This window comes from Falco punctatus, assembly GCF_963210335.1.
Source record: "Falco punctatus genome assembly, contig: scaffold_40, whole genome shotgun sequence".
NCBI lineage: Eukaryota > Metazoa > Chordata > Aves > Falconiformes > Falconidae > Falco > Falco punctatus.
Window position 1 is genome coordinate 511,708 of NW_027660300.1, and position 27,698 is coordinate 539,405.

The 27,698-nt window shown below is 48.0% G+C and overlaps 2 protein-coding genes across 2 annotated transcripts in view; one reads left to right on the plus strand and one right to left on the minus strand.

Annotated features, from left to right (window-relative positions):
* Nucleotides 1-27,698, minus strand: part of LOC308057202 (olfactory receptor 14A16-like) — a gene marked incomplete at its 5' end in the record, with an annotated part of 209,659 nt that overhangs the window by 95,299 nt on the left and 86,662 nt on the right. The window lies entirely within an intron of this gene.
* On the plus strand, nt 24,182-25,159 carry LOC308057234 (olfactory receptor 14A16-like; the record flags this gene model as incomplete). The annotated part of the gene is made up of 1 exon (XM_080411354.1): nt 24,182-25,159. The coding sequence occupies exon 1, from the start codon at nt 24,218-24,220 to the stop codon at nt 25,157-25,159; it is 942 nt and encodes a 313-aa protein (XP_080267480.1). The 5' UTR covers nt 24,182-24,217.

The following is a 27,698-nucleotide window of genomic DNA, read 5'->3' on the forward strand; positions in this document are numbered from 1 at the left end:
CGGTTTATTTTCTTACAATTATATACGTTTCTACCTTCTACATATTACACGCTGATTGGTTAAATCTTAAGCATAAAGAACACTGATTGGCTGATATTTAAGGCACACCGTTAGAACAATAGGAACTTATTACTTTACTTTGACATAGCAACAATTTGTATTCCAAAACTGGGGGGTTTCGTTCTACGCGGCTTTCTTGATTAACAAAGTTACATATCGGCGCCATTCGTTCCCTTACCTGGGTACTTGTTTCTCTGTCCGTCTGGTTGCCTCCTCAGCTGTAACGGCTCAGGGGTCTGCAGTTAGCTTGTTCCTTTGTTCCCAGGGCTTGTGCCCTACAAGTTCTAGCAAGTCTCTATTCATCAGGCTATCAGTACTTGGACTCTTGTCCTTGAGGCCTTGTCCTACACTGTAACACTAACTTCCACCTGACAGCACCATGGTATCTTCCTTAAATGAGTCCCCATGCTGTCCCTGGTGGCTCACCTTTCTGGTGTCACGGTCTCCCGGGATCTTGCAGCCGCCCCGCTGCGCTATTCCGCTTCACCAGGCTCCATCTCCCCAGCAACCCACTGGTCACAATCTCAGGATCTGCTCCTGACGCCCCTTACCGGGGTCATGTCGTCACAGTCTCAGGGTCTCCTTAGGATACCCCTTACTGGGTCACATCAGCAGCACGTTGGTGTCACCAATTGTGGTGATGCAAGTCAAAACAGACTCCAAAATGTGCAGTGGCTGGAAGAACACTGGCAAATTATGAGCAATCCAGACCAACTAACTTGGTTGTAATAACAGGCCGCAGCTCTAACAAGCTGCAGGTGTTGTGAAGGACATGTGCAAGGCCAAGGGAGACAAAGAAACTGCATTCGCAGAGAGGTAAGAGACTTGGACAGAAAGATGAGAGAAAGCAGGATGCCTGCACAAGGGGGGAGCAGCGTGTGGGCGCCACTCCGGGACCAATCAAATGGAGTGTGATGCCGCATGGACAACAGCTAAGTGACATGAAAGACGCCAGAAAAGACTGATGTAACCAAGCGATTAAACAAGGTGCTGTTGACATTGAATTATTTGTCCCTGGCAGAAGGAAGAGAAGGGCCCCCGCTGTTATACATCCTCAGGCTATTCAGGGAAGTCAAACACAGGCCATTCCTGGGTTACAGGTTCATTCTAAGAACATGACTACAGGCAACTGGGAAGGACCCAGTCCAGTGTTGTTCATCGGTAGAGGATATTTTTGTGTTTCCACAGATAAAGGACCTCTATGGGTCCCTAGCAGATTTGTCCGCCCTGCATGTCAACTCCAGAGGAACGGAGAAAATATAGGTGACAGCTTTATCTCCAACCAGTCTTTAACAAACTCTGTGCAGAACTTGGGCCAATCCCACCCTACCATAGAAGACGTGCTGTTGACAGCAGCGAGAAGACAATCATTTGGGTCACGAGCTTGTAATGCTGTTTTGACAAAAACTTGCAATACGAAGAATGCTGTTTTTGGAAACTATAGGGAACGAGCAGCAATAATGTTAAGTTGTGGTAACTGTAGACAGAATTTTGTTATAGGTTGTAGCCGCTTGCGGAAAGATGATGCTTTGTCCTTAGATTGTCAAAAGAGATATGCTAATATTACTTTTGAAAATACTTGTAGGGAATTTTTGAACCTTAAGCCAAATCAACATTTTCCAGCAATATGGATGCCAGAAAGTATTGACAGCAGAATAGAAGCTCTCTCTTGGTGGGCCTTGACAAAAAACGTACCTGTTGTTTTAGCTACAAAGAAAAGACAAGCTCTTGGCTTGTGGTGCTTGTTTTGTCAGTTGGGAAGAAGATTGCGAGATAATGAAATTCTTTGATCTGCTTGTAGGGCTGATAGGAATCATCAGCATGCCCTCACAAGGAACAGCATGGGTTCCTGTCCAACCACAAATGAACATGTGGGTTACCTGGGCCAACAAGACAGGGCAAGATCCATTTTGCTTATCGTTAGCTACCCCATCTGGCCCATTTCGTACCTGTTTGATTGGGGTCCCTTTAAACCATATGAAGGAGTTTGGGCACTGGACAACAGGTAAAATATACTCCGACTACCTCGACCAAGCAGCAAATGACTTTTGCACCATCAACAGTGGATCTGTGCAAGCCGATTGGTGCAAATCACTTGGTATTCCAAGGAACCCCTCGGGGGCTCAAGCGTTCCAAATTGCACAGGGCCTGAATGTTACCGGCATGGAACCTCAGGAGCTTGACATCTTAGGATCTATGCCGGGAAACTACTGTTTGTTTTGGGGGTTTTACAAGCAAGACATGGACTCAGGTAATTTTAGGATCCACAAACCAAGAAATTACAATACTTGGATTGCCCCTGGGTCCCCCTGGCATTCTAACATCACCGGTTACTGTAACGGTTGGACTTGGCCTGTTTCATGGTCTGGTGAGACAAATGAAAAAGCAAAGATGTTGCCTCGGGGAGTATTCCTCGTTTGCCGAGATGGTGCCTGGCCCGCCGTACCTGCAAGGGCACAGGGAGGACCATGCTACTTTGGCAAACTAACATTATTTGCCCCTAGTATCCATCAAATGCTTAACATAAGTAACAAGTTTAAACGCATCAGACGTAGTGTATACCAATTGGGACCTGAATGTGCAGATGATGTTGAGTTGTGGGAACGTCCATCTGTCATTTTAGCATCACTCTTTACACCACAAGTTGCTTCTGCCAAGGCTCTCACTCAGTTGAGACAGTTGGCTTGTCGGAGAGAGAACAAATTAACATTACCTCCAGAGTATTAGATGACGCACCACTGATGTCGACAGTATACGACATGCTTTAAGACAAAATCGAACTGCCATTGGTTTTCTGTTATTAGCACAAGGACACGGCTGTGAGGATTTTGAGGGAATGTGCTCTATGAATCTTGCTGATCATTCTGAGTCCATTCACAAAAAGCTTTCCCAACTGCAAGATAATATGAAGAAACACAGTGTTACTGAAAATCCTTATGACGAGTGGCTTAATTAAGGGATGGGGAATCACTGGCTGGTAGAAAACCTTATTGATGGAAGGGATTAAATTTTTGTTGTTATCTTTGCTGTGCTTGTTATCTTTTGTTGTATTTTCTCCTGTATGAAGAAAGATTTGGAATCAATTGTTGATAGAGCCTGGGTTGTCCAAAAAGAAAAAGGGGGATGTGTATGTTATCCATTTGTTAATAAGTTAAGATTGATTAACTTTATTTGATTGATTTATTGATTTTATAAAATCATTTTATAAAATTGAAGAATAGAAGGATAAGAAATATTTTTAATGAAACTTATAGTTGCACAGTAAAAGCTGCTATGAGATCTTCTGTACGTCCTGTATCAAGGCTAGAAGAAGGGCCTGGAACTATTGTTAAAACATAGGTAATAACTCTAGGGTTGAAAGGTTCCTTTGTATCTAACTAGTCTTCTGTATAAAGAAAGTATATTGAGATGTCAGAATGTAGGAGTAATGGGAACTGGGGAGAGTCAACTGGAACAGCTTGTAGTTACCTGCCAAGAAACCATGAACTTTTGTAAAAGGTAATTCCGGCAGGGGGAGATCGCGACCACCGACTCATATACCACCTACCCAAATTGTACCCCAGACCCATTTCTGGATCTTTCTAAGCTTTATTGCGCAGAATCGGATATGGGAGGAGAATATGTTAATTATTTTTGGGAAACGTTATGATTATGCATGAATACTTAATGAATATGTATGAATAAGTTCTATATATGGAATCTGTTTTTGGGACCTGGCGTGCGTTGATCGTGAGAGGACTCACTCACGCACCCAGCCGTCAATAAAGAAGTGTCTGCTTATCTACATCACATTGGTGTCGATAAGTTCTTCATTCCGAGATTTCGGTAACAGTTTTGGCGACCCAGATGGGACCTCGCTGAAGGAGACTGGAGGAGTCGGGGACCTGATCGGTTCCAGCCGGCAACAAGGATTTCTCGGGGATACCCATCGATCCCCGATCCGTAAGGCTCTTCGCGACGTTCCCTGGATATTTGGTAAGACACTTCTTTTTTTAATTGTAGTAAGTGGGTGGGAGTCCCACTAAAGTAAGTAAGTGCACTAGAGAAAGTGAGGGGGAGTCCCACTATAATAAGTGTATGGTAAGGAATGGGTTGGAGACCCACCAGTGAGTTTGAGTCTCACTGAGTAAGTCTGCCTGTCAGACGCGGTGAAAGCTGCGCAGGGTTGGAGTAAAAGGATCCTTGTGGAAGTGGAAGCCTAGGCGTCTGCCCGTAAGACATAAGCGAAAGCTATTGCAGGGTTGGACAAAAGTGGAAACAAGAGAAACTATATGCTATAGTGTTCTCTAAGGTAGTGCCTCTAACAAAAACTTAGAAGAAGTTTTTGTGTTTGTGGTTTTGTGTTTGTGTATTAAGAAGAAAATTAAGAGGTATAATATTGTGTTATATGTTTGTTTAAAGTAACTGTGGGAAAGTGTGAGTGTGGCTGTAAGGGTGAGACGTGTAATTGAGAATGAAAGCGAGTGTGGAGTGTGGATCTGCGGATCGGAGTGACAGAGTTGAGTAATTGTGTATTGTACTGTGAGTAATTACACCATGGCAACTAAGTTAACTCGGTTGTTTAAAAGTAAAAGCATGGGTAATCTTGCTGTAAATGACAAAATCCCGAAAAATTCTTTGTTGGGATGTTTATTGGCACATTGGGGAAATTTACAGGATGATCTGCAAAAGAGTCAGATGATTGAGTATTGTAATAATTTGAGTATTGTAATAATTGGTGGCCTTTGTATATATTGGATGATCAGGAAAAGTGGCCCATGAAGGGGACACTGAATTATAACACTATTTTGTAGTTAATGCTGTATTGTAAAAGAGAAGGGAAATGGAATAAAATGCCAGATGTGGATTTGTTTTTTTTATTTAAGACAAAGAAAGGATTGGCAAGATGAATGTAAGCTAATTATTAGAGATAATTTGGTAATGGCTATAACTTCTGATAATAAGAAAGTGGAAAAAAAAATGTTGTTTAAATTGTGAGGTTGGGAGTGGATACAGGAGTGACATTTTTTTATTAAATACCTGTAAAGGAAAAACTGGAACAAAAACAGGCCATTCCTGCAACCCCTGGATTTGAAATTTGGAAATAAGATAATTCCACATGAATTTCTGTATGTACCAGAATGTCCGATACCCTTCTTAGGAAGAGATTTGTTATCCAAATTAAATGCACAGATTGTTTTTGACGAAGGAGAACGTTTCTTGAAAATACCTGAGTCAAAAACGGGAGAAATCTTGATGATACAAGAAAAGGTAAAGGAACAAGAAATTCCACCAGAGGTGGATTTGGCAGTGATCCCTACTGTATGGGAAACAAATATTACTGGTAAATCGAAACTAGCAGAGCCTGTTAAAATAGATTTGAAGGAAGGTGCAGGAACAGTGAGAATTAAACAATATCTAATCAAATCAGAAGTGAGACAGGAATTGAAGAAATTGATTGATAAATTTTTTGGAGTATAAAATTTTGGAAGAATGTGAATCTGAGTATAATACTCCTATTTTACCAGTCAGAAAACCTTCAGGTGAATATAGGCTGGTACAAGACTTGAGAGCAGTAAATCAAATAGTTAAGGATATTTATCCTGTAGTAGCAAACCCTTATACACTGTTAACAGCATTGAGGGAGAATTATCAGTGGTTTACAGTGCTTGATTTAAAGATGCTTTTTTTATTGTATACCTTTGGAAAAGGAAAGCAGAAAACTGTTTGCTTTTGAATGGGAAAATCCTCAAACCGGGCAAAAGATGCAGCTGACATGGACTAGATTGCCCCAAGGATTTAAAAACAGTCCAACTATTTTTGGAAATCAGTTAGCAAAGGAACTTGAAATCTGGAAACAGGATAAATCAAGACCTGGGCATTTACTCTTACAATATGTGGATGACATACTGATGGCTACAGAAGAAAGATTTACTTGTATACAGGTGACTATTGACCTCTTGAATTTCCTGGGACTAAATGGGTATAAGGTATCCAGGAAGAAAGCCCAGATAGCCTGCCAGACTGTGATATATCTGGGCTTTGAGATTTCAAAAGGACAACGACAATTAGGAAAAGATCGCAAAGAAGCTATTTGTGGTATACCTGAGCCGAGAAATATTCATGAGCTCAGAGCATTTTTGGGAATGACTGGGTGGTGTCACCTTTGGATCATGAACTATGGGCTAATACCTAAACCGCTGTACGAGGCCCAAAAGAACTCTCCCTTCGTATGGGGCCCACAACAGTAAAAGGCTTTTGTAGAGTTAAAACGTGCCTTAATGTCTGCACCTGCCTTGGGACTGCCAGATCTAACCAAAGATTTCCAGTTGTTTGTTCATGAAAGACAACACCTTGCACTGGGCGTGTTAACCCAGAGGATAGGAAGCTGGAAACAACCAGTCGGATATTTCTCTAAACAACTTGACACAGTGAGTAGAGGGTGGCCAAACTGCCTTCGAGCAGTGGCAGCAACAGTGATGCTCATACAAGAAGCTCGGAAGTTAACTTTGGGAAGAACAATAACAGTCTACGTCCCACACATGGTGATAACTGTTTTAGAACAAAAGAGGGGACACTGGCTGTCTCCCAGCCGAATGATGAAGTACCAGGTAGTACTGACTGAACAAGATGATGTGATTCTAAAGACAACTAACCTGGTAAATCCTGCAGTGTTTTTAAGTTCCATACAGGAAGAAGGACAACTGGAACATGACTGCTTGGCTACCATCAAGTATGTTTACTCCAGTCGTGAAGATCTGAAGGATGTACCATTGGAGCGACCAGACTGGGAATTGTATACTGATGGAAGCAGCTTTATGGAGCAAGGAGTCCGATACGCCGGATATGCGGTAACAACAGATACTACAGTTATAGAAGCAGGAGCATTGGCGAGTACTACATCATCTCAAAAAGCGGAACTCACCACTTTAATTCGAGCCTTAGAATTAAGCAAAGACAAGAGAGTAAATATCTGGACTGATTCAAAATGTGCCTTTGGGGTAGTGCATGTCCATGGAGCCTTGTGGAAAGAGAGGGGGTTATTGTCCTCTCAAGGATCAAACATTAAGCATTTAACAGAAATTTTACAATTATTACAAGCAGTTCAAAAACCAGATCAAGTAGCAATCATGCACTGTAAAGCACATCAGATTGGAAATACAAAAATAATAATTGGAAATAATTTAGCTGATAAAACAGCAAAGAAGGTAGCAAAGAGACAAACATCGCAAATGGCAATAATTCCTTCTAAAATAGTAACCCTTCCTAGGGAAAAAATGAGATATTCAGAGGAAGATGACAAATTAGGTCAGTTATTAAATGCTAAGAAAAACTTAGCTGGATGGTGGATAACTCCTAATGGACAGGTAGTAATTCCCCCTCTTTTAATGAGAGAGATAATTCAAGCAAAGCACCAAGAATGTCATTGGGGGGCAGAAGCTTTAGTAACATCTTTACGAAAACAAGTGGTATCAGTTAAGATGTTGGGAATAGTTAAAATGATAACTGCAAAGTGTGAGGTATGTTTGCAAAATAATCCAATGATTAAGAAAAAGGTTCAAATGGGTAGACTGAAATCTGGTGTAGAACCTGGAGATTATTGGCAAGTAGATTTTTCAGAATTACCCAGACAAAATGGGTATCGGTACATTCTGGTAGGGGTTGATACTTTTACAGGATGGCCAGAAGCCCTTCCCTGTCGCACCACACAAGCAAAAAGAGGTTGTGAAGTGGTTATTACAAGAAATAATTCCGAGATTTGGAGTTCCTATTGGAATTTCCTCTGACAGAGGTCCACACGTTGTTGCTGAAGTAGTCCAAAGTGTTAGCAAAGTATTGGGTATTAATTGGGATTTGCATGCGTCTTGGAGACCACAATTTAGTGGAAAAGTGGAGAGGATGAATCAAACTTTGAAATGACAAATAAGTAAAATTTGTCAAGAAACCAGTCTAAAGTGACCTCAGGCACTTTCATTGGCATTATTACACATCAGGGTACAGCCAAAGAGTGGAACCTCAGTCAGTCCTTATGAATTATTATATGGAAAACCATATGAGTCTCTAGAACCAAATCTAAACATATATGTAAAAGGAAAACTTTGGCTGCGATTTGGAGTGTAGTAATTTGGAATAGACCTTTATCCCTGGAAAATTTAGTGCATGATTTCCAACCAGGAGACTATGTCTATGTGAAGACTTGGACCTCTGAACCTTTGCAGGAGCACTGGAGAGGACCTTTCCAGATACTGTTAACCACTTTTACAGCTATCAAAATTGCAGAATCGGATGCTTGGATACATTATACTCGAGTGAAGAAAGCACCGTGAAGAAAGCATCTACTCCATGGAAGATTGCTAATCATGACCCAGAGACTTAAAATTGACTTTGAAACATGTCTAATTTTTTATATCAGGTTATGATTGGTTTTTGGATTTTTTTTTTGGTTGGTAATGTTGGTGGGATCATGGGATGGCTTGGTGGACAGGAACAAAAGACAAGTAGAAACAGAACAAGTGATTGAAATTCCCAAGCAAATGGCTGAGGAAAATTTGTTGGTAGGATTGACTAAAGAATTTGCCAATTTACAAAATATCATGCAGATCACTGCTTGTTTGCCAATACTGAGGGCAGTAGGTGAATCTATTTCATGGGGAATTTTAACTATGAATTTGACTAACCTGGAACATAAAAATGAAACCCATTATTGTGAACAGAGGCCAGTGACTCAATGATATGAGCAAGTGAAAGTCACCAAAAAAAAAAAACAGTGGAGAACTCCAGGTAGTCTGGTGGATTGTGAAAAATTGTTCAATCATGTTTTTACCAAAATAGGGAGATTTAAGACTGTGGGATGGTGTTCTTATGATGAACAGCTTAAAACCAATGTGAGCAGAAGTATCATGAAACGGAAGTGTAATAAAACTGGCCAAGGTATCCAATTAGTAGAACAATGGGACTCTATATGGTCTATGTCCATATTCTCCCATTTTCAGTATATGGCCAGAACTTCTTGGTGTTTTACCTGGGATGGAAAGGTTTTTTTAGTATTACCCTGGGTAGATGATAGGTCAACTACATTGGGAGAGAAGGAAAATAAAATAGTGCCATGGTGGAACTGTGAAAAAAGTGTATGATTGCAGTAATGCAGACTTAGTAATCCAAAGAATTCCTCCGCTGGCCGCTGTTTTGAAATATGGTTGTTTTTGTCGAGGTCTTAAGAATACTCTCAATTTAACCAGTACTTTTACAGTCAGAAGAGGAACTGTGTTTAGTTGTAGAAAATCTACTATTCGAAGTCCAGGACATTTAATTTGGGCATTGAGTGATGGAACCTGGACAACTCATCTACCATTAGATGGTAAAGTGAAACAAATTACCTTAGGTATGCCAACATTGTGTCCGATTTGGAAGAAATCACCATTTAGAGGATCCCTAGAGAATTTAGAACTAAAACGAACAAAGAGATCCGAGACAAATGATGATAATTGGAATGAACCATCTACAGGAGTGAAAATTGGCTAGGCACTTGAATCACTTTTAAATCCTATAGCTTCATATAGGAACAGAGCATGGCTTTATAAGTTAACTGGTCAAGTGGAAAAATTAGCATATGTTAACAAAAAGGGGTTTAAGGAATTGAATATATAATTACAGGCAACCTCCAGAATGACTTTACAAATAGAATGGCACTAGATATGCTCCTACTTAAAGAACATGGAGTACGTGGATATCTCAAGGATAAATTGGACCACTGTTGTATCCACATTCCAAATGTCACTCAGGATGTGGAACATGATCTAGACCTATTAGGAAAAATTGAAAAAGAAACTGAAGCAATTTAAAAGGATATGTCAGAAGATTGACTTGGGAAAATTTTTAGCAAACTGGGATGGAATTTGAGCTCTTGGATACAATCTATAATTAAAACTTTGTTTTTGTTATTAATTGTCTTTTTGATGAGCATGCTAGTATATGCATGTTTGAAGAAACAGTTTACCAATAGAATTGCAGTCAATCGTATGATTATGAGAGAAGTACCAACTATTTTATCAAGACATGATCCATCACCAAAATATGTTGAAACTAAATATATATGAATAATGTGAAAGTATTGAAATAATGATTTTCAACACTTTCAAAGGGGGGAAATGTTATCGATTTGTTAATAAGTTAAGATTGATTAACTTTATTTGATTGATTTATTGATTTTATAAAATCATTTTATAAAATTGAAGAATAGAAGGATAAGAAATATTTTTAATGAAATTTATAGTTGCACAGTAAAAGCTGCTATGAGATCTTCTGTACGTCCTGTATCAAGGCTAGAAGAAGGGCCTTGAACTATTCTTAAAACATAGGTAATAACTCTAGGGTTGAAAGGTTCCTTTGTATCTAACTAGTCTTCTGTATAAAGAAAGTATATTGAGATGTCAGAATGTAGGATTAATGGGAACTGGGGAGAGTCGACTGGAACAGCTTGTAGTTACCTGCCAAGAAACCATGAACTTTAGTAAAAGGTAATTCCGGCAGGGGGAGATCACGACCACCGACTCATATACCACCTACCCAAATCGTACCCCAGACCCATTTCTGGATCTTTCTAAGCTTTATTGCGCGGAATCGGATATGGGAGGAGAATATGTTAATGATTTCTGGGAAATGTTATGATTATGAATGAATATTTAATGAAAATGTATGATAAGTATTATATATGGTGTTTGATTTTGAGATCTGGCGTGCGTTGATCGTGAGAGGACTCACTCACGCACCCAGCCGTCAATAAAGAAGTGTCTGCTTATCTACATCACATTGGTGTCGATAAGTTCTTCATTCTGAGATTTCGGTAACATGTAGGGGAATTCTTGGCAGAACGAGGGCATACTGTACCCTTGCAGGAGTTGGACAACCCTGGCCTGCAGATTACAAAGTTACTTTGAAGATCTTGTACTGTCCTTGAATAGGCAGAATAAAGAATAATGAGCATTGTACAAGAAGAAGGCCGGATGCCAAGCAAGATATGAAAACCGCTAGGTTAGCACATCCTTATTAGGCGCTTGCAGCATGACAACCAATCAACAGGTAACATGAATACGTAACCGACAACCAATGACTGTCAGGCAGCTGACACGTGAACAGTGTATTAGAAGTATAAATATGAAAAAGTTGCTACATAAAGTAGGATGACATATAGCCACATTGGTGTGATTGTCGTTACTTGGCTGACTTTCCGAATAGGACCCTCTTCAGCCCACACTGCCCCAGTATGTCCCAGTGGCCTCCAGGTGGGGTGTGAGCCCTTCCCCACTGCTCTCTCAGCCTGACCATCCCACTGGTGTTTTACCCATCTCCTTCTGTTCGCACCCAGAGTGTCATGGCCTCACGTGGGCAGAAGAACACTGAGGGAGACCATGGGCAGAGTTTTGCTGAAGCTGAGGGAAATGACATCCACTGTGGAGCTCCTCAAGCACAACTGCAGGCTGTCAGGTTGGCGAGGCAGGATTTACCCTTGGAAAATCCACCTGGACAGTTACCCGACCAGGTGCCAGAAATGTCACCCAAGGAGACTCTAACTGGTGGCACACCCCTCACCATGGGGGGTTGTGCAGCCTGTGGTTCCCCGAGCTGCAGTTACGGACTCCTTCCAAGACAGTTGCAACATTGACTTGTCCTTTCTCACAAGTGACCTCTGCCAATTCAAGGAGCTTTCAAAAGCGATGCTTCAAGGAAATATTGATTTTATACCAGAACTTCACCATTATTATTACGGTTATACCACACCCTTATTTTCTCTCATCTTTAACATATTTGCACCTGGGCAGGAGACAGTGACGACTTCTGAAGTCATCTTTTCAGCAGATTGTCTCAGCAAAGGCTCTTTCAGTTATTCACCACTTTTCTCCTCCCTTTAGTCTTTGGTCTTTTAGGTACCTCTCACCTGTACTGCTGTTTTCAGCTTCAGGAAGGAAAAACTTGCGTGTCTTCCTGCAGCCAAACGGTCTCCTTACCCAGCTCTTCCCTTGTGTTTAGATCTATCTTTCTGTATCTAACAGCCTAAAAGATTTCTCACGAGAGTGTCCCTTGCAGAAAGGCACCTCATCAGAGACAGCTTGGAATTGGCATCTGCTTGTGGAGGCTGTTGGCCTATTTATGACACTTGATCATTCTTGACATTGCTTGCAGATCTGAATAATTCTTCTGCACCTGTGTGCAGCCAGTCCTCTAAGGCAAACAGGTGGGGATGGTGCAAAGGAGCTGCAGCACCCACCTGCAGAATTGAGGGGAGAAGTCTGATGTAAGGAGAAGGGATGTGAGTCCCAGGGGACAATGAGAAAAAGGGTGGTCTTGGGGACATTCAGAGCAAGGTTGTCCATCCTGTGTCAGACCTCAAGGGACTGCGATTCCTACCAGTCCAGATATCCTGAGGAGATCCTCTGCATCATTATCACTTGGAGATTGCTGCTAGAACCTCCTCTCTAACCTAATCAGGAGCAAAATATAACCTATGAAATGAAAAATAATTCCTTTCAAATGCACTTTGAAATCCTCTCTCTTACCTACGTGAATGGAACAGATTCAATTAGCTGCACAGCTCTTCAAGACTTGAAGGAAATGACAAAAAGGCAAATACCTCCTTAGGGCATTGGGGGCTCCTGCCATGAACCTGAGCGACTGAGAGCAGGCTGAACCAACCACTCAAGGAATGTAAGTCAGAAGCAACACTGAAAATACCTTCAAACATTGATGGGTCCCGCTGAGGGCCATCGCTGACAAAGCGTCCCCATGGACTCGTTAGAGGAGCTAATTAGAGGCCAGACCTGCAGGTAGGCAAAGGTACTGTGTCGGTGGCTGTAATGCTGCAAAACACATTTGGATTTTTGTATGAAGCAGAAAGGCCAAGCCCTGACCCCCAGGCTCTTGGAGGGCAGAAGAGAAGACCCTCCAAATCCAGTTTCCTGTCACAGGCCTTGGTGGCATGGGCAGCTGCCATTGCCAGGGGGACAGAGGCCTCAGCCCCCTGTGGGGCCATTCGGCCTTGCTGCAGCCCTGGGCCATCTCCACTGCAAGTTGCCCTACACTGTCCTTGTGGCACCTCTTTCCGCTCTGGGGGTTGGACTCTTCCTTGCTTTCCTACCCAGCCCTCACAGCCGCATTTCTCTGCCTTTTCTCAAGTTTCTCCCCTCATCCCTGCTTGTTCCTTGAAGCTCAAAGCCATGGGACAATCCAGGCACCCTCTGGGTGAACTCCGGCATCAGAGGGCAACCCTCCGATGGACATTTCTTTCTCTTCACATCCAATCTTACCTTTCCAAGCAGCACTTTGCGGAGGTTTTCTCTTCCTGTCACTATCAGGAATCACTCCCTTATCTGTGACACCCCCCTTCAAGCAGGTGCATGCTATTCCTGTGGTGCCCTGAGGCTCCCCTTTGCCTGTCTCAAGACATTGAGGACCTTCAGTCTGTCTCCACAGGCTCCATCCAGGCAGGCATCCTCCACAGCCTCTCCAGTTTTTCCTCCCTCCTCCAGAATGAGAAACCTCCAAGCCCAGGCACAGATCACCTGGATGTGGCCACAACAGTGCTGTGTCAAGGGGGATGATGCTGAGTCAAGGGGGATGATCAATCCTTCTTCTGAGTGGCCACCTATGGTGAAAATCTCAGAATCAGCAAAGGAGGACAGCCAATGGCCAGGGAGGAAAGGGAAAGGAGAGGTGGGCTACTTGCATGGGAGGATACAAGGGTGGTCACCGAGAAGCAATTGTGCATGGGAAAGGAGGGAAAAAGGTAGGAAAGGGTGAAGAACAGGAATCCATAGGAAGCAGCCAAGCAGCCCTGCATCTGAGCAGCAAAGCTTGGAGTGGGAAAAGAACGTCGCAGGTCATCTGACACACTTTCTGTTAGGCTTCAACCGCTGCTGGAAACCGGAGTGATTTCCCTGCCATCATGAAGGCAAGATCCATGGTGGATGCAGATCCAGAATCATTCATGCTGGAAGGGACCTCCGGAGGTGTCCAGGCCTACGTGCTGCTCAGAGAACGATCAGTTATGGGGTTGAAGCAAGTAGCTCAGGCTTTCCTTCAAGTGGGGCTTGAAAAGCTCCAAGGATGGACATGGCACAAGCTCTGTGGGACATCTGCTCCACTGCTTGACTGTCTTCATGGGGAAGGACATTGTCTTCCCCTGCTTCAGCTGATGCCCATTGGCCCTCACAGTCCCATCACGCACAAGAGGCAAGACCCTGGCTGCCTTTTCCTGCTGATATGACCCAAGAAGATATGGGAAGGCTGTTATTAGGTGTCCCCAAAGCCTCCTCTTCTCCTGGCTTTGCACCTTTCAAATAAGGCCCATGGCATCCTGGGCTGCATTAGGAAGAGCACTGCCCAAGGGTTGGTGGAGGGGATCTTTCCTCTCTACTCAGCCCTGCTACAGTTTGTCTTGTTGACTTGCTCTTGATTTCTACTTTACCAGAGTCACCCATTCTTGACTGAAAGGTGCCGTCCACATTTTTCACCATTCCTGCCTTGTCTTTTGTTCAAAACAAGTCCAGAAAGCGTTTGTGCCATGTTGGCCAGGGATCATTGCTGCGATGGATTGACGGGACGCAGGGTGATACAAGCAAACGTCAATTTATTGTACAGTAGCATGAGTTTATATACATTTCAGAAGCTGCGCGTTTTAAAAAAGATTGGTTCTTGAAGCTGTGCGTTTTAAACAGATTGGTTCTTGAAGCTGCATGTTTTAAACAGTTGGTTCTTGAAGCTGCGCGTTTTAAACAGATTGGTTCTTGAAGCTAAGCATTGCATACTAGGCAATCCCCAACTCATGGTTAACTACCATCAATTAACAGCAAGGTGTTACCTTTCCTTCCCAGCATCCGTCCCCCACTCCCCTATGCGCTCTCAGCATGACTCAGCATGTTAATTGTTGTGTCTATTCACACTCCTTGTCTTCCCAGGGTTAGTGACCTCCAAGCTCGAGCACATTCCCTTCAGCTAACTGATTGCCACGCATGGTCCTAGTTTCCAGCCCGCTCCTGCAGATCATCTTCCACTTTCCCTTCAACCAAGGCCTTCAAGTAAAGGTCCCTTTCTCTAGCGGTCTAAAGGAGATGTCGTTCTCCTTCTAACCTTCGTCAGGAGGTTGAGAGAATCTGAGCAGAAGACCTTTGCACATGCAGGACTTAGTGATGAGTGTCACAGGAAACCTGAGCAGGCCTGTGCTGTGCTCCACGTACCTCTTGGCCTTCAGGCTGAGCTGTGCTGAGTGTGTCCCTGGGTTGCAGAACAAGCCATATTGGAAGAAGAAATCTGCAGGAAGCTGCTGGTGAATGGCCAACCGCACGCCCTTACCTTTGTCTGGGACTGCAGTTACCAACTCCCAAGTGAACATCTCCTCTTAGAACACGAGAAGTGATGACTAGAATGGGTTTCCCTGGCACAAAACACTTCTAGAGCTCACAGGAGACAATGTGGGATAACCCTTCTGCAGGCTGGATCTGCACCACTTGCTGCACCACTCTCCCAACGCTGTAAACTCCGTGTTCCCGGCCTCGGAAGGGACGGCATACAGCTGACACGATTGTCTCTGTGTGTAGAGAGTTTGCTCTAACCAAGGCCATTTGAAATGACACTTTGTCTCAGAGTCCAAGTGCCTTTCCTACTGCAGCCATAACCAGCTGGGCTGCTGATGGCCAATCCCCCAAGGGAACGGGACACTCCAGGGACCTCAAACTCGCCTTCATGGCCACGTGCCTCCTAGTGGCCTATGAGCTTCTCAGATGTAATGGGTGTCATAATGATAGCCCAGATCATCAGCCTGCTTGTGGCCTCGGTTACTCCTTGGTTAGCGGTTCCTTAATTGGGGAAGGCAGCGATAACGAGATGCACAGCAATGGAAGAGATGGCCAAGGACCCTGCAGGTGCCATGAAGGCTTTGCAGGAAGAAGTGTGAGAAATAGCCCCGAGAGCTGTGCAAATTGGAATGGCATTAGATATGAAGCTGGCGTCTGAAGGCAGAGTCTGTGCTGGTTTTAGTACCAGTTGTTGGGTATAGGTAGATCAAAGTGGGAGAATTTCTACAGATACATGTGTAAAAAAAATATTTGAAAACATTCTAATATTTGTCGTGAGTTCCAGAAAGTTCGCGCCTTCTATGAAATTGAAGTCAATTGGACTATTCTGATGTCCTGGTTTCCTGATTTACAACTATGGGTTAAGAAGTTCATCTCCAGATACCTTTCTCCTCTTTCTCTTTGATCACTCCAATCCATTTTACCTATGTAGCTTCTGCTTTAAGGTTCAGAGAGGAAAAGCTGGACTGTCTTTCAGTAGTGTCTGTAATATTCCCTATGGGCAACTCTTCAGTAGTGGCAATAGACCTCATGGGGATTTGCTTGAACTAACAATTATACAGCTGAGAAATGTATTTTTCATTTATTAATTTCGAACCCACTACCCCCCCCACACACACACACATGATAATTAATCCCTCTTTTATTCCTGTGTACACCCTGTTCTCTAAGGAAAGCAGCCAATAATTACTGCCAAGAATTTGCTATATTCAGCTGCAGAGTTGGTTGAAGAAGTCTGATGTCAAGTGATGTAAGTCTCATGGGGCTGAGGACAGAAATCGTGGGGCTGGAGAGCTGAGGAGCAAGGCTGTCCACACATGGATTAGCTCCAGGGACTGCTTTTCCTACCTGTCCGCACCCCTCAGGAGACACTGTGCATCAATAGCAATCGGAAAAGCCTTCTATCAATTCCCCAAAGTGCTCATTACCTGCCTTTCTCTTTCACTGTGCGGCTGAAACTTATCTCATGAAGTGTAGGAGCCAAACTTGAAGACCAGATGGCCCTGATGGAGGAGACTGGGCTTGTCAGGGCGTTCTGCCTTGTCATGAGCCCAGGTGCTGTGGTGCTGTGGACTTCAGGTGTTCAGAGGAGACTGAAGAAACCTCTCAAGAACACCAAGTCAGGAGCAAAGCCCACAGCCCCTGGAAGCGTTAATGGGCCCCGCTGAGGGCCATGGCTGAGAAAGCCTCCCCATGGCCTTGTTAGAGCCCATCCTTGGAGGCTGTGAGGGCAGGAAGGCAAAGGCGCTGTGCAGGCAGCTCTGCTGCTGAGCAAAGCCTTGGCTTGCTTGATGAAGCAGAAAGGCCAAGCCGTGACCTGCAGCCTGTGGAGAGGTCGGTGCTGTCCCTCACACAGGGCTCAGGGCTCTTCCTGGGGACCATGGAAGGTGGGCATCCAATGCCCAGTGAAGGACAGCAATGGCACAGCAACGTCCAGCTTCCCCATGGGGCTGCAAGGAGGCAACGATGCCCCCGTGCCGTGAGGACATCATGTCTTGTCATGGCCCTCAGAGGCAGAGACAGCTGCCACAGCCAAGGGGACACAGACCTGGGTTCTACTGGTGCCTTCCAGTCTTTCCAGTGCCCTCTGCCATCCCCACCATAGGCTGTCCTGCATGGTTGGAGCCCTGCCCCTGTTGCCCTGCAGGCTGTAGGCACCATCTCGCTGCCCTGCCTTGCTCTCACCCCAACATTGCCATACCTTCGCTGAGGTACCTCCACTCTCACCGGCTGTTCCTTGAAGCACAAACCATGGGCTGATCCAGGCTCCCTCTGGCTGAGCCCTCGCACCGCAGCAGGACCCCTGCAGTGACAGTCCTTCCTGCTGAGCTCCAGTCTCTGCTTTCCTAGTTGAAACTTGGTGACATTTTTTCCTCTCTCCTGCTGTTTTCCCCTGCCCAGGAAAGCTTTACCATCTCAGAAAATACCCTTCCAGCAGGGAATGCAGCCAGGAAGCCTTTTCTTATGCTCTGCTCTCTCACCAGAGAGAAGGAATACTCACATGGTCTCCCAAACCACGTAACTGCTGCTGGCCTTTCAGCTTCTCCCAGGGACATGACCAAGCCGTGTGCCTGCTGCTGTCCCATCATGTCCCGAGGCAAAAACAACCCCTATCCCAGCCCTTCTCCTGGATGGGGCTATGGGGTCCATTTTCAGAGGGACTGTCCCAGCCACGTTCCTGATGCTGGCCTGTCACCTCCAGAGGCAGAACTGACCTCACAGGCCCCTCGCAGCCAGGCACGTCCTCCTGCATGAGGAGTTCCTGAGACCGTTTTTCCCTCCCAATACCACACCCCTCCATCACCCTCATTCTGGCCTAGGTCCTGACCACAAAAAGAATGCTTGTTTCATCAGATTTGTCAAATATCTTTCCCACAAGCCATTTCCCACAAGCTCATCTTCAGCTCAGCCCCTCTACTTGTGTTGACACATTTTATATATGCCTTTATAGCTCTATGGTGTTTTTTCAGGTTGGACTGACCTCTGGAGGTCATCGCGTCCACCCCTCCAGCTGAGGCAGGGTCACCTAAACCAACTTTCTCAGCAACTTGTCTAGGTAGGCTTGCAATATCATAGAAGCACAGAAACAGAGAATCATTTAGCTTGGAAAAGCCCTTAAAGATCATCAAATCTAAATGTAAACTCAGGACGGCCAATTCCATCACTAAATCATGCCATGAAGAATTGCATCTACCTCTATTGAAACACCTCCAGGGCTGGTGATTCCACCAGCTCCCTGGTTCCAATGCTTGAGCACCTTTGCAGTGAAGATGTTTTTCCTCATATCCAATCTGAACCTCTCCTGGTGTAACTTGAGGCTCTTGCCTCTTGTCCTGTCACTTGTTATCTGGCAGAAGACTCCTACCCACCCCATCTACAACCTCCTTTCAGGTACTTCTAGAGAGCAGTAAGGTCCCCCCTGAGCCTCCTACTACCCACACTAAACAACTCAAGTCCCCTCAGTCACTCTTCATCCAAGCAGGGATCCAGACCCTTCACCAGTTTTGTTGCCCTTCTCTGGAAATGCTCCAGGACCTCGACGTTTCTCTTGAAGTGAGGAGCCCAAACCAGAAACACGTTGTTTGAGGTTTGACTTCAGCAGTGCCGAGTACAGGGGGTTCGTCACTGCCCTGGTCCTGCTGGCCACGCTCTTTCTGATACCAGACAGGATGCTATTGGCCTTCTTGGCCACCCGGGCACACTGATGGCTCATGCTCAACCATCTGTCAACCCTCACCCTCAGGGTGCTTCCCCAGCAGGCAGCCTTCCAGCCACTCTGGCCCAAGCCTGTAGCCTTGTGTGGGGCTGTTGTGACCCAAGTACAGAACTGGCACTTCTCCTGGTTGAACCTCATACAACTGGACTCATCCAAATGATCCAACCTGTGCAGATGCCTCCGCAGAGCTTTACTACCCTCATGGAGATCAGCACTGCCACCCAACTTGATGTTGTATGCAAACTCACTGTGGGTGCACTCAATCCCCTTGTCTGGGTCACTGGCGAAGTTCTGAAACAGGACTGGCCCCAGCACTGAGCCCTGGGGAACGCCACTCCTCATGGGCTGTCTTCTGGATGTCACTCCATTTACTACCCCTCTTGGGGCTTGGCTGTCCAGCCAGCTCTAACCCAGCACGGAGAACACCACTGGAAGTCATGAGCAGCCAGTTTCTCCAGGAGAATGCAGTGGGAGATGGAGCCAAAAGGCTTTCCTAAGGTCCAGGTAGACAGCATGCACAGCCTTTCCCTCATCCACTGGGCAGGTCACCTTGTCCCAGCAGGAGATCAGGTTCATCAGGCAAGACCTGCCTTTCATAAACCCATGCAGGCTGGTCCTGACCTCCTGGTTTTCCTGCGGCTCCTGTGCGATGGCGCTCAGGATGATCAGCTCCACAACCTTCCCTGGCACTAAGATCAGGTTGACAGGCCTGTAGTTATCCCGATCCTCCCTCCTACCCTTGCTGTAGGTGGGCACCACTTGACTAACATTCAGCCTTCTTGGGCCTCCCCAGTTAGCCAGCACTGTTGAAAGTCATCGCTTTCATCGTGGTGAGGCAATAGAGAAACAGACCAATGATTTTCAAAGTGTTCCTACATCACGAGATGTCCATGGTCAAGGACACAATCAAAAGCACCTTGTCCTTTCTGGGTATGAGGTTCACCAGAACCACATGTCCTCTGGGGCTGCAGAGGCATCACTGGCAGCACTGCCTTCTCCTGCAGCACTGCACAGTCCAGCCCTGCATGTCTCTGGTCCCAGGGACAGCATGGATTGCTCTCCTTAGGGACATCTCATTTCACCTTCACAGTGACCTCTGCCCACCACCCCAGTATGCGCTGCAGCAAAATATTTTGCTGGCGTGTGACCTTGGACACTTGGTACCCATTATTATTTTTGTTGTTACATGTCTGAGCTTGGCCCAGGTGACACAGGTGTGCTTCAGGGTAACTCTGCTCTGAAATAACCTAAATCAGGGAGAGGAAGGGGAAAAGTCTTATTTAAGCAGCGTGAGGAAGCCTTAGGATCAATAACCTCACATCTTCTTGGGGAATTTAGAGATCCTGTGGGTTGACATGGCAGGGGTTTGGGAGTGGTTTGGAGGTGTTTGTAGGGCTGGCAGAGGTGAGAAGAGACCAAGAGCTGACTCCATGGCCATAACAGCCACTTTCATTTGACTCGAAAATGGACCAGTCCCTGCCCAAACCTGACCCAAGAAGCAATTCTAGTGGCACCTCTGTGATACCCTATGGCAGAAAGGACAAAACACAACGGGAGAGGAGTGAGAATTATGTGAGAGAACAACCCTATAGACATCAAGGTGAGAGAAGAAGGAGGGGAGCAGCGAGACAGAGGCTTGGTGGGATCCTGCAAGCCAGTGGTCAAGTAACCACCCGCCGACAGTCACAGGGCAGCACAGTGACAATGCTCCTTTAGGTGTCTGCAGGTTCTTTGCATCGGCATTCTAGCACAGCTGCCAGATGGGCCAGCAGCTGTGATGCTCCCCTGGATCTGAAACCCTGCATCATTCGTGTCCACCTTGGTTCTAGGAGCAAAGAAACGGTGGAGTCTCATCTCCCAGGGGGAGTGAGGCAGGAGAGCAGCAGAGTGCAGGCCCCAGGTCACACACTGGCAGGCTGTGGCCTGTGCAGAAGGAGGGAACGCTCCTTTGGGTGCCCTGGAAGTGCCCCACAAGCATAAACTCCATTTTCAATGTTGGACCTGTTGGAGGCTGCTGTCCTTGCCGAGCAGCTGTGCTGAGCTCTGCCACCTGCCCTGGCACTTGGTTCCCTCAGTGTCACAGCTCTGTCTGCAACAGGACGGGCTCCAGCTGCCTCTGCGTGGGCCCCTGGCTGAGGGCACTGCTGCACATCTGGGCTGAAGCCCCCCAGCTGTGGCACCAGCCCAGCTCTGCCTGGCCACAAGGCAACCTGGCACCAAGTGTCCCCGAGCCCGTGGGTGCAAAGGCTTTGCTTCAGAGCAGAGACGTGGCCTGGGCAAAGGAGAGCTGAGTCTTGAGCCCTCGGACTGTGCAATGAAGTGCTGCAATGGGCTCTGCAGGGCTTACTGAAGCACTGAGGACATCCTCCCCGCCCTGCCTGCAGAACCACCAGACACACACATACACACACGCTCCTTTAGGAGTACTTGGATCCTTTGCTGCAGTCTTCCTTCTGTGCTGGCTACTGAAGGGTTAACAAAAGTTGATGCTCATGCAGAAAACTTTTTCTAGTAAGGGAATTGCCAGAGCTGGAAATAAGTGTGTCCCCCCAGGTGAGGCAAGGCCCATGAGGGATTGCCTCATGCTGCTGCCCAGCAGGTTCCCCTGCAGCCCCAGGGACAGCTGGAGGGAGCCCAGAGGGGCAGAGGAGGGAGGCAGGGAGAGCTCAAAAGCAGACCTTGGTGGGAGGCTGCTGAGAGCTCCCTGCTGGAGAAATCTGCAGAGCCCTTGAGCCGGTAAGTGTGTGGCTGCAGGGCAATGCCTCTGCAGTTGCTAGCCAGGTCTGCAGCAGCTGGGGCCCCCCCAGCCTGTGGGACCGTGTGGGAGCCTTTTGCTGTGGAGGAGGCCAGTGTGCTGCAGAGCAGGGCTTCCCTGCTGCAGCGTGGGAGGGCCAGGGCATGTGGGCTGCCTTGTGCCAGGGCCGGCTGCAGGGCTGTGAAGGTGGCTGTGCAGGCAGGGGTGCCCAGGGCTGTCCTTGCCAGCAGGGTCCCTGCAGCCGCGGGGGCTGTGTGCTGGGGCAGGGGCTCTGCCGCCTGCCAGGGGCAGCTCTCAGCCTGCCGGGGAGCTCCCCACAGCTCTGGGGGCGTATGGACTGAGCCCCGAGAGGGAAGGATCTCTCTGCTGTTGAGAGTGTGCTGCATGGCTGAGCGCTGCTTACAAGGATAGGTTACCCTCAGAATGTGTCTGGATGAGACTTTTCGTATCGAAGGTCAGCGCAGGGATTGCTATGATAAATCCAGGGCTCTCCTCAATCTGTGTTTTCAGCTTTCTGTTGTTGGGGGCAGGAGAGGGAAGGCAGAAATGTTAATGGAGATGTCGAGTTTGAAGATGTCCCTGAGACTGCCAGCTGTAACTGTGAGTGATGAGGAGGTCTGCCAGGAGCCTCCTGAAGTGCCCTCAGCCACTCCTCCGCCTATGAACAGCAGCAGCAGCACCTTTGCTGGAGCCATCAGGGTCGTTCTGAGCTGCCCTTTTCCCCCTGCGGACAGGACCCTGCGCCCAGCCAGTGCCCTGCAGAGAGGCACGTTTGTGCGGGGCCAGTGTACAGAGGCAGAGATGTGGTCTGTGAGCGCTGACAGGGAAAGACCTGGCACAGGGAGATACCTCCCACAAGGAAAATCTCCTGACATCCAGGATATTGCAAGGACTGATAGGAAACTTCAGACAGAATTGTTGTTGAAAGGAGAATCAGAAAGCTCTCTCTGACCATGTGCAGTGCAGACCCCTTTCTCTGAGGCATCCCCCTGGCTGCTCTCCCCCCAGCAAAGCCTCTGCCCTCAGGGCTGGGGGTCCCGAGGTGTGAGCCACCCCCTCTGCAGCCAGAGCTCCAGCAGAGCCGCGGTGCAGCTCTGCAGCCACGTGCCCCGGTCCCTCTGCAGAGCACAGGGGCTGAGAGCAGCTGCCCGGCAATGTTGGTGTGTGGGAGGTGGCGAGCAGAGCTGGGCAAGGGCAACGCTGCCCTCAGTGCCTGGCACGCTCGCCCTGGACACTCTTACCTAGACCATCACTGCAATTTTACTTCTTTCTCTGCCTTTTGGGGTTAGTTTTATTCTCTAGCTCTTGCTGTCAGGCTCTCTGGGGATGGGTGTTTCAGCTGCAGAGTCACACTCTGACCTTGTGGGTCCTCTCCTGCAGGTGTGTCCATGGGAACAGGTGTCCCAGCTTTCCTCTCACCTGTGGGGCTGTGGGCAATGACCTATGTGGGGCTGGGCAATGGGCTGGTTCTCCCTGAACCTGATGCTCTTGTTAGGGCACTTGGCTACCTCCTTGAAGTTCCCTTCCAAGCAGTGAGTTGCCTTCCAGAATGGAAACCTGTCCCCTCGCACCATCTGAAAGCCCCACATAGAGGCGTAGAGTTTCTGTGATGGAGAAAACGCTGTTGGGGTGGGTGAAATGAGCTGTGTATCCTTTGCTGTGGGTGGGATGCTGAGTTCTGATGAAAGCCTACAACCTTTACTGGTCTGTGGTGGGTCAGTCTGTTCTCAGCAGTGCCTTGTGGTATTTCAGGGTAACATGGGAGTGTGGCCACCATTCATCTCAGGAAGGTGCAAGCCCACAGAAACCGGGAACCAGATGGACAGACCACCTCCCCTCACTGTGCACTCACCCACAGGCAATCCTCTTGCCTCACAGACCTCACTCTGTTCCACCGGAGGGCAGCAAAAATGCTCTGCTTTTCTGACATGCGAGAATACTAAACAGGAGAGATGGCGGGGAGCTGTGAAAAAAACGAAAACTCCCTTAAAATGCCTTCACCCTTCCCATTCCTTAGCACTGGCGCTGCAGATGCTGACCAGCCCTTCTGCATTGGCACTGGTTTCACAGGACAAAGTTAAACACCAGGACTGGTCCCTGCCCCCACCCACTGCTGCAGAGTGGGGCTGGCTGGTCAAGAGCCCGTGGGCAGATGCCCTGCTCTTCATCGCCCACACGGCCAGCACCAAGCAGGGCTGCAGCCACACAGCTGCAGGAAGGTCTCCGAGAAAAGAGAGGGATGTCTGTGTGTGACGGGGGGGTGGTCTGTGGGAAATGGCTTTGATTTTGCTTGCAGAAGTCTCCCCTAAATTATCACTGTCTTTTTCTTCTGTGACAGGATCATATGCCCAGAGGCAGCAGATGTCCAACAGCAGCTCCATCACCCAGTTCCTCCTCCTGGCATTTGCAGACAAGCGGGAGCTGCAGCTCTTGCACTTCTGGCTCTCCCTGGGCATCTACCTGGCTGCCCTCATGGCCAACAGCCTCATCATCACCACCGTAGTCTGTGACCACCACCTGCACACCCCCATGTACTTCTTCCTCCTCAACCTCTCCCTCCTCGACCTGGGCTCCATCTCCACCATTGTCCCCAAAGCCATGGCCAACTCCCTCTGGGACACCAGGGACATCTCCTACTCAGGATGTGCTGCACAGCTCTTCCTGATTGTCTTTTTCCTTTCAGCAGAGTATTTTCTCCTCACCGTCATGGCCTATGACCGCTTGGTGGCCATCTGCCAGCCCCTGCACTACGGGACCCTGCTGGGCAGCAGAGCTTGTGTCCACATGGCAGCAGCTGCCTGGGCCAGTGGGTTTCTCAATGCTGCGCTGCACACGGCCAATACACTGTCACTGCCGCTCTGCCAAGGCAATGCCCTGGGACAGGTCTTCTGTGAAATCCCACAGATCCTCAAGCTCTCCTGCTCACACACCTACCTCAGGGAAGTGGGGCTTCTTGTGGGTAGTGCCTCTTTATTCTTTGGCTGTTTTGTTTTCATTGTGCTGTCCTACGTTCAGATCTTCAGGGCTGTGCGGAGGATCCCCTCTGAGCAGGGACAGCACAAAGCCTTTTCCACGTGCCTCCCTCACCTGGCTGTGGTCTCCCTCTTTCTCAGCACTGCCACTTTTGCCTACCTGAAACCCCCCTCCATCTCCTCCCCATCACTGGACCTGGTGGTGTCAGTCCTGTACTCGATGGTGCCTCCAGCAGTGAACCCCCTCATCTACAGCATGAGGAACCAGGAGCTCAAGGGTGCAATGTGCAAACTGATAACTGTATCTTCTTCTGAAGGAATAAAATTTTGAATAACATTTATAATGTAATTTATCAAAGACCCAGAGTGTCTTCTGAATTTGTACTAGTTTCTTAGGGTATTTCATTTCTGATAAATTTGTTGTCCCCATTCTAATTCCCTCTGTGATTTTCTTTTCTGAAGGTGCCCTGCTCTCTCTCTTCATCTAACAAAGCCAAAGGGCCATTAAACCACTATGTTTTTCCTGGGATTCTTTCATCCAAGGCCTTTCTTGGAAGGCTGCAGGGACAGTTCCTGTGTCCATAGATGAAGGTTTAAAAGGTTCTTCGCATGGCAGCAGTACCAGGGAACACCACCCCTTTAGGCTCTCCAATACTGTCCTCCTTCTACCTCCGCACTCCCCTTCTGACCCCCTGCCTTGGTGTAAGGCCTGAGTGCTCTGGCAGCTTGGTCACCGCCGTGCTGCGTGGCAGTCCTGTGAGCGCAGGCAGGGGCAGGCAACGGGCACTCTGTGACGGTGCTGGCCTCCATCAAATGCTATGGATTTGTGGAGACCACCTGAATGCAGCACTGCAACGTGCTCCCTTGAACCGAGGTCCCCGTGCCCATTGCTCATGACGAGGGCCATCTCCGCGAGGTGCCGAGCAGGGCGCGACACCCCCGGGCTGAGGTGCTGCCAGCCTCTGGCAGGGGCAGCAGGAGGCCAGGCAGTCACTGTGCCCGCTGCAGTGCTCTGCCTCCGCACGTGCCAGGGACGGGCTCGTGCCTCTGAGCCCCCCTGTGTGCGTGAGGCTGGGGTTCAACCACGCCAGCAGTGCATGAGGCCAGCTGAGTTGGGGACACCTCCCAGGGCACCGCCGTTCCTGTGTGTGACTGCAGGAACAAAGACCACTGTCCCAGGGAGATTCATCTCACCCGCCTTGGGCAGGCTCATTGCAAGTGCCTCTGTCTGATCACGGCACCCTTTCTGGATGGTGCCCTCAAATGTGTCCGAGCAATCAGGGAGGTTCTGGGGTCCTGGCAAAAGGCAGACATCCAGCCTTTGTTCAGGAAAAGCAAGAAGGACAATTGGGAGAAATACAGGCTGGTCATCCTCACCGTAGTGTCTGGGGAAATGATGGTGGAAATACTCCTGCAGCCAGTTCCAGGTAGTTGTGGGACATCAAAGGGATTGCTGCACCCCTACGTATTGAGGCAAGAAGGGGATGGTTTGTGCCTGCACCTTTGCAAGGGGTTTGACTTTTTCTCCTGCACTTTCTGTACAGGCAGATGGGTGACTTCTGGAGTGAAGAAATGGAGGACACTGTGGGTGGGAAGTTGGCTGGCGGCTTGTGGCTATGTGTCGAGCTAGCTCAACGGCGTCAGGGAGCGAAACCCGACCTTGGGAGAGAGACACAGTTATGCCTGTTGGAAGGAAGCCATGGGAGCAAGAGGAGAACCTTGAAGATAGGGAGTGGTCTGCAGAGCTTGTGGCCTTGTAGATAAAGGGAGTTGCTGAACTGCTGTGTCTGTAATAAAAAAAGAGCCCAGAGTGGAAAATTGCTGAGCACAGTTACAGGCTGACACGTCAGCCCCCTGCAAAGGTATGAAAGGCTTGCTTGATTTTAATAAAGTGTCCACAAGGTGTCTTCGAGTGTCTTCGTGCCTTCAATCAGCTCCCAGAGTCGGTGCATCATGCGCCACAGGGGCTCAAGACCAAATGTCACCAGTGGTCAAGTCCTCCTGGTGGCCACTGACTAGTGGCATCTTCCAGTGCAAGCAGTTGGGCCAACCATGTTGAATGTCTTGATTGTCTCCCAGTACAAGCTGACAAAGTGGCTTTTCAGACCCTTCTGTGGATGATGCCAAAGTGGGCAGAGCCCTTGAGAGATGCCATCCAGTTCACCCTGCCTTGAGCAGGACAGCTGGACAAGGGCCTTTACAGGGGCCTCTCCCAACCTGAGATATTCTAGGACTCATTGACTCACTTCCCTGGAGAGCTCAGTTGGGATGGGATAGCAGGGGGAAGAAGGGAAAACGGAGGCGCAGAAGCAGAGACAAAACAGGGTCCAGTAGAAACAGAGCAGTTCCCCTGAGGAATGTTCTTCCACCCAAAATAATAGGTAGGAAATCCATGAGATAAATTTGCTGAGAGAAGCTTCCCTTTATCTGCTGGGGTGCTGGGCCACGGGGAGGGTGACGGCTGAGGACGGTATCTCGTGGTCAGTTGTGTCTCAGGGACTCACATTCCAGCAGGAAGCCAATGGCTGTGACGGGGGCAGTGAGGCCAGTTCTGCCTGCGGAGGGGACAGCCCAACAGCAGCAATGTGCCTGGGAAAGGGGCGGTGAGGTCACCTCTGCCTGAAACAGCGCGTAGGGCAGCCCCTGACTCATGGCTGGGACACGTGCTGTTAAGCTCCATCTGCCCGTGTCTCGGGCAGGCCAGCAGAAGGCCCCTGGGTGGCACAGGGGCTGTGAGATCCCCTCTGCCTAAGGACCTGGGCTCACTCCACCGAGGGGCTTCTTTCTTGCTTGTCACGTCGCTGCAGCCTGAGAACATGGCAGCACAGCAGCAGGCACACCGCTTGCTCGTGCCTATGCGAGAAGCTGAA